Source organism: Stegastes partitus, unplaced genomic scaffold (assembly GCF_000690725.1).
Source record: "Stegastes partitus isolate 25-593 unplaced genomic scaffold, Stegastes_partitus-1.0.2 Scaffold514, whole genome shotgun sequence".
NCBI lineage: Eukaryota > Metazoa > Chordata > Actinopteri > Pomacentridae > Stegastes > Stegastes partitus.
Window position 1 is genome coordinate 349,891 of NW_007578245.1, and position 7,187 is coordinate 357,077.

A 7,187-nucleotide genomic window follows, 5' to 3' on the forward strand; every position below is an offset into this window, starting at 1 on the left:
TGTCTCTAATTTCATAACCGCTATCTTCTTTTCCCTTTGTTTAATGAATAATCATTCTAAAAAGTAAATAAATTACACTTTTGAAAACCTCCACTAGTGACACTAGTAATGTCTGACCTGTAGAGTTTAATACTTGAGAGTGGGTTTAAATATATAATGACATAAATGACTGAGACTCACCAAACACAGTGTGATGTTGCCATTAGCTGGTGTTGTGACATTCAAATGCTTTTTTTGTGATTAGTGGTCAATTGTATATGCAAGGCTCAAGCCTTGTCCTAGACTAAAATGTTAATTTGACCTGTCTTAACTCAAAGTAACTTGCAGAGACCTATCTGAAAAACAATCATAGATTTAGTCTGATTAAAACTACACCCACGACAATAGCACAGCCACTCCAGCACTAAATTGAGGCTGAAATTATTCCTTTAAGAAGGCAGGTTTAACTTTTGCTCAGCAGTGTTAGTAAGGGAGAGATTCACAATTCCAGCAGCTTACAAAGATGGGAACATAGGGGCATGCAGGGTTCTGATGATGGACAGGAGCCTGTTCAGCATCTGTCGCTCTGCCACAGATGTCAGACTGTCCAGCTCTGTGCCAACGACAGAGCCTGCCTTCCTCACCAGTTTGTCCAGGCGTGCAGCATCTTTCTTGAGGCCGCACAGGATGGCACTCGCTACCACAGACTGGTAGAAGATCTTTAACATCATCTTGCAGATGTTGAGGGACGCCAGTCTTCTGAGGAAGTACCGACAGCTCTGTCCTTTCCTGCACAGAGCCTCTGTGTTGGCAGTCCAATTCAGTTTGTCATCCAGCTGCACTCCCAGGTATTTGTAGGTGTTTACCACCTCTACACAGTCTCCTTTGATGTGAACAGGCTCAAGGTGCAGCCTGGTTCGCCTAAAGTCCACCACCATCTCCTTAGTCTTGGTGGTGTTGAGCAGCAGGTGGTTGAAGTCGCACCATGTGATGAAGTCTTGTATCAGTTCTCTGTACTCTTCCTTCTGTCCACTCCTGATACAAGCTACGATGGCTGTGTCGTCCGCGAACTTCTGTACATGGCAGAGCACTGAGTTGTATTGAAAGTCGGACGTGTACAGGGTGAACAGGACCGGAGACAGCACAGTTCCCTGCATTGCTCTAGTGCTACTGGCCACAGTGTCGGACCTGCAGTCCCCCAGTCGTACAAACTGAGGTCTGCCAGTCAGGTAGTCCGTTACCGACGCCACCAGGTGTGATCCGACACCCATCTCCATCAGTTTGTTCTTTAGGATCAGAGGCTGGATGGTGTTAAAGGTGCTGGAGAAGTCCAAAAATGTAATCCTCACAGCACCCCTGCCTCTGTCCAGGTGAGAGAGAGATCAGTGAAGCAAGAAGATGATGGCATCCTCTACTCCCACCTTGGGGATCCATCAGGATCGTTATCAGGCTTCTGCAAAGCTTGATGATGAGCTGATCATTTGAATCAGGTGTGTTGGAAGAGTTAAACATCTAAAACATGCAGGACTGTGGCCCTCCAGGACCAGGATTGCCCACCCCTGGTCTAATAGGAAAAAAAATGGGCCCAAACACAAAAGATACATCCAGTTCAAAGTGAAAAATCCTGTGTCCCTGGACACACAATCAATAGATCAAGTTTTGTGACTATTTCACAAACTTCTGTGAGACTGGGTTGTCCCCTATCAAAGTCCAAATACAGGCATGTCAGGATAATTGATGAAGACGAACGAAAAGCAGTCAAAAAAGATTAGGACTTGGTAAACAAGAGTTTTCTGACTTTCTGAGGTTTTGCCACAATGCCACCACCTCACCACGGAGCCTAAAAAAATTCACTCTTCTCTACTTTTTTCCTTTTTGGACACTAATTCCAGCACACCTCTCTTCTGCTGCTCACGGTACTTATCTCCTCTTTGCATTGCTCCCTCTTCCTCTCTCTTTCTCCTTTCAAATCACCGTTTTTTTCAGAGCATCTATAAAATATTTACAATGTGTGGGCAGACTTCTTTCTCTGGGAATTTAGAGGGAGGTGCGATCATTTTGAAAGCCAGTGGTAAAAGGAATGAAGGAGCAGGAGAGAGGGGCAAAGCAAAGGGAGAGAGAGAGAGGCAGATGAGAGCCAAGAAAGTCCTCCCAAAGTTGTTGTGTGAATACCAACACTTTTCTTTGAAGCAAATATATAAACACCACGTTTTCCCCTCGCAGTGTATTGACTGTGAGTGTATTCTTATAATTTTTCAATTTATTTTTCAGCTCTGCTTTTCCTTTTTTTATACTGGCTCACTGGCTAAGATTGGCATCTAAATTAAAGAAAGCCCTTAGGACTGATCCTGTGTAAGCTCTGCTGATAATTAGAGCTTCAACAAAAACTTAAATTCCAAAGCTGTAAAAAAATAAAAAAGCAAGACAGTAGCATCTCCCTATTGCTGAAACCAAAGCTTGCATAGCTGAACAGAGCACAAAACATCCCTCACTGGTTTTGAAAAGCTCCCACTAAACAATTGATTTACTGCTTTTTAAAGAGTCAGACTGAAGCAAACTTTCCTCCCAATACACCAGTAGTCAGTTCGGTAATAGTGTTCTAGAACTACAGGTTTAAAAAGATTCCACAGCATAGCAGGAATTCTTTTCAATCGTCTGATGCAAGATTTGATGGTTGAAATTGCTTGTTTTGGCAGCTCCTGCCAACTTTCATTTGTGTACGGAAACACATCTATAGCTATATGGTTGTTTTAGGGGTAAACACATATTATTGCAAACACTACCCATGTGAATATATTACTAGAGCAATGAACCGAAGAGTCTCGATATCAGCAGTAGGGACCTCCTCCTCCATCTAGTAATTGTCTGTGCTACGTATTCTTGTGTTTCATATTTACAACAAATATTGCATATCTGTATATATTTGTTCTTCCCATAATGTTTTTGAATGGATGAATAGACTCGTTATTTCGAATACGAAGCTGCCCTGTTATGTATTCCGTGTGTGAAAAGGGCTGCATGCTTGTTTATTTCACATGCATTCCTTTAAATTTGATTAGTAATGAATGACAACAAACCATTTTCCAGTTTTGTAAGATTTGCCTGGGCTGTTGTGAAAGTTGTCAGTCAGACTGTGGTGCGCTGATCAAGTCCCAGTTGGACTCTGATGTGGTTTAATTATAGTGGAGAAGTAAAGTCGATCAACCAGAGAATTGTTTGAAAGTGAAAATGAGCTCAAAAAACAATCTCCTGATTTACATAATCAATGCAAATATGCAGGCAAGATAATGTGGTAACCACAGTAACACCGCTGCTGGTTAGTACTTGAATGCAGGATTTTTTTCCTAATGCATCAGAGGGTGAAAAGAGCTTCAAAAAGTGACTCACTGCACTGTGTTTGTATCCACACTGTATATTTAAGAAGTTTCTTTTCACAAAAGCAGGTAAAATGTAGCTACTGCACTAACATTACAGTACCTGTTCCACTTTTTTGTTTCTGTTATTACAGTAGAATCCATTGATATTGCAGCACGACAGTCACCAAAACTGTTCAATGTGGAGGTGAACTGTCAGGTCATGTGACTTCATGTTTACGCATTTTAGTTTGTAATAAGTCAGTAACACACCAGTTCATGATTTTTTATTTGTTTAATCATGTAATGTCAGTTATAGGTAGGAAAGAGGCTTCAGAAAATGCATTGGAATTCCATTTATAGCATTTGTGGCACAATAAAATATGTCACACATTTTCTACAGTCGGCTGCAAGGTGGTTCGGTGGTTAGTACCGTCACCACGCAGCTAGAAGATCCCCAGTTCGCATCCCGGTTAGGACATCCGGGATCTTTCTGCGTGAAGTTTGCATGTTCTCCCCGTGCAGCGTGGGTTCCCTCCGGGTTCTCCAGCTTCTCCCACAGTCCAAACACATGTTGAGGTCAATTGGTGATTCTAAATGTCCATAGGTGTGAATGTGAGTGTGCTTGGTTGTCTGTCACTAAGTGTGGCCCTGTGATAGACTGGTGACCTGCCAATGGTGTCCCCTGCCTTCACCCTGAGTCGGCTGGGATAGGCTCCAGCCCCCCCTGCGACCCTAGTGAGGATTAAGCGGTGTATAGATAATGTATAGATAATGGATGGATTTTCTAAAGGGAATCTTTCTGTGCTGGTGTGTAATCAGCTGTGCTCCTCTTTTTCTTCAGGTAGGAGGAACGATGTACAACACCGGCCGCCATGTATCTCTGCGACTGGATAAGGAACATCTGGTTAACATCTCTGGAGGGCCAATGACATACAGCCATCGTCTCGAGGAGATCAGGCTACATTTTGGCAGTGAGGACGGCCAGGGCTCCGAACACCTGCTAAATGGACAGGCCTTCTCTGGAGAGGTGTGTGTGTGTGTGTGTGAGTGTGTGTGTGTGTGCTGGGTTTCTATACTAATATAACTTTAAACACTAATATAACAGAAATTAATTCTGTCAACTACCATTATATGAACATCAGAAGTTGGGCAAACATTTATCTGGTTTGTCACCGTTGCAACTGATTAAAATATTGCCAGTTATTGTCATTGGGCACTACACACTTATTTTTCCCAAATCATATAGTATCATGGTCCTGATATTACCAGATTCGATTCAAACAGTCATACACAATGATTAAAAGATATCTCTACTGCCAGCATATTGTGGTAAGATAATTGAAAAAGTGTATGTATTTTTCTTTAATGCAAAGGCAAATATCAAAAATCTGCAAGTACTATCATATCAAATAATAGAAAATGTGGATAGATTTGACTAGTCTGAAAAACACAAGCTACAGCATGTGTGGCTAGTCCTTATTATGATCAAGATAACAGCTTCAAAGTAAAGGCAGCCTCCTAAAATGCACCTTGAGCTCATAGGATTAAACTGTTGCATAAGATGAGGGAGCGACCAGATGACAAAATTGACAAAAAGCGTGAGTCAAACCTCAATAGTCAAATGTAGAAAACATGATGGAGGGCCACAGTTTTCTCATTACTCCACATAGATCTGACAAATTTTAATCTATTATATGTTTCACCAGTGTCATGATCTCTGGTATTGAATGGTGTCAGCTACAAAAATCAGAGTATCCAGGAGAAGGCTTTGTCAGTGTTGGACTTGAGCGTGTGCTCATATGGCCATTTTCTGGTGGCAGTATGTACCAATGCTGACCCAACAGAACTCGTAGAAAGATTTAGCCATTCAGCTTTAACCATGTGTCATTAGAGCAGCCAGGCGTTCTGTACTCCCTTCATTTTGCTTACGGCCATCTGATTGTCAAGTAATTAAAGTCACATCATCCGTTATCATAACTGATCAACTCATTAGAACCTTCACACGGAGATCCATTGACGGCTACCCATTGCTTGTTACAGGAGTTGGTTGTGTTTTAGAATCTTTGTCCTTGCTCCATGATGGTTAAATTAAAACTAGTTCCAGAGAGCATTTAAAACAGTAGCTCCTTACATGAGCTAATCTGGAAGACAAGGATATTCTTCCAAGAAACCATGAGTGCAATCCAGTACCCATAATACCACACTACACACTATGCCATAGAAAGATGTAGTATATCCCAATGCATAGGATGTCAAATGCAGTACCATGAAGTCTTAATATATTCAGCTGCATTTTACAGTCAGCCAGTATGCTTTTACTGTACTGACCCACAGTCTCATCACAGTAAGGCATCCGTCACATGCATCATGGTGCCTTCTCTGTTCATAAGTACTAAATTTCATTATCTCCCCCAGTCAGTGAGAGTCCACACCATCTCCCCTGCACACGTCCACGTCCAGCCCACTACCTAACAAAGACAAATTGTGCACTGCTCAGCAGCTGTGTGCTTGTGTGAAATATGTAGATATGACCTCCCACACATGTATGCACCAGGGTCTACAAAAGAGTTGTATAAGGGCAATTTCATGTCTGTGCTGTCACAATTCTAGGCTTGGAATTTGTTCATTTTACAGTTAAAACTGCAGGTCAGAAATGATTAGTTCAAGGACAGCTGAAAAATCTGAAAATTCTCTCTGTTTTTTGCAGTTTCTGGATAAGAAATGGAGTCATTTAATACATTTGACTTAATGAAATGAATTTAATAGTTTGACCTGGGAAACTGTTAAATATTTTTGTCTAAAAAAAAGTCTCCATTGTGAGTAGCTTTGAATTTAGTCTTGTTATTATGGTTGTTCATATTACTAATTGTTTATTATATGGATTTTGCAACGGTTTTTCCACCCCTCCAGTCTGAATCTACAGAGTTACACATGCCGCTCTAAATTAGATTCATATGATGCCTGCGATTTGCATCAGTGACTTCTACAGGAACAAACTTGTCTCGAGATGACACTTAAGCATTTAGGCATCCACACGCGCACAAACACACTCACTCCAGAACGCACTCGAACACACGATTTTGCACTCTGACATTTAAAATTTTTGATTAGTGGAACAATTAGCTTCTCTGGCTTTGATTGTTTAACAATATCATGAGTCACTCGCGCCACTGCATTCCACCACTGTCATTATATGAATAAGCAATTTGTGTGGCAACAAAATAATTGCAGTCTTGACAGGCAAATTTATTATAATTAATGATAATCATTTATCCTCCCTCAGAGTGTGAGAGCTGATATTCGAATCATAATAAAACAAGTGTTTACTGCGTCCTAAGGGGGTGGAGAGAGCTGGAGCACAAGTCTGAAAGGACACCTCCCTGCACACACACACACACACACACACACACACACACACACATTAAGAGAGTTTATGAAGGCTCCCTCTAGGGCTTCATGTTTTATTTCACCCCTGCTTTCACTCACTGATTTGCCCTTTGTGGCTGAACGTTGTGTTGGAGGAGTTGTTCAGAGCCAGAGCAGAGAAACTCTGGAGAGATTTGCAGCTGATATCTGAAATGTGATGTCACACCATTTCCACATTGCACACAGCATTCCCGAGGCGGGCAAAAACGAGGGGGGAAAAGGTTATGTTCACAGCAGTAACTTCCACTTGGGATGTGGGAAGGAGCTTTTTTTTCAAAATATTCGGAATGTGATTCTGAATTGTACAATGTATGTAGTATGTGGAACTTCTGCCGTGTTGTTACAATTGCAAAAGTCTCAGAAAATGAAGAGGATATGACCTTGTGACCAGTCATGAGCTCTTATTTATCAGGGTTTTTTACTGCC

The 7,187-nt window shown here is 41.5% G+C and overlaps 1 protein-coding gene across 1 annotated transcript in view; it reads left to right on the forward strand.

Annotated features, from left to right (window-relative positions):
- The window catches only part of LOC103361575 (carbonic anhydrase-related protein 10), a 354,679-nt gene that overhangs the window by 294,089 nt on the left and 53,403 nt on the right, over window positions 1–7,187 (forward strand). Inside the window, exon 4 of the mRNA XM_008287693.1 lies at window positions 4,177–4,362. Coding sequence (XP_008285915.1) covers window positions 4,177–4,362 — 186 coding nt within the window. The remainder of the gene's footprint in view (window positions 1–4,176; window positions 4,363–7,187) is intronic.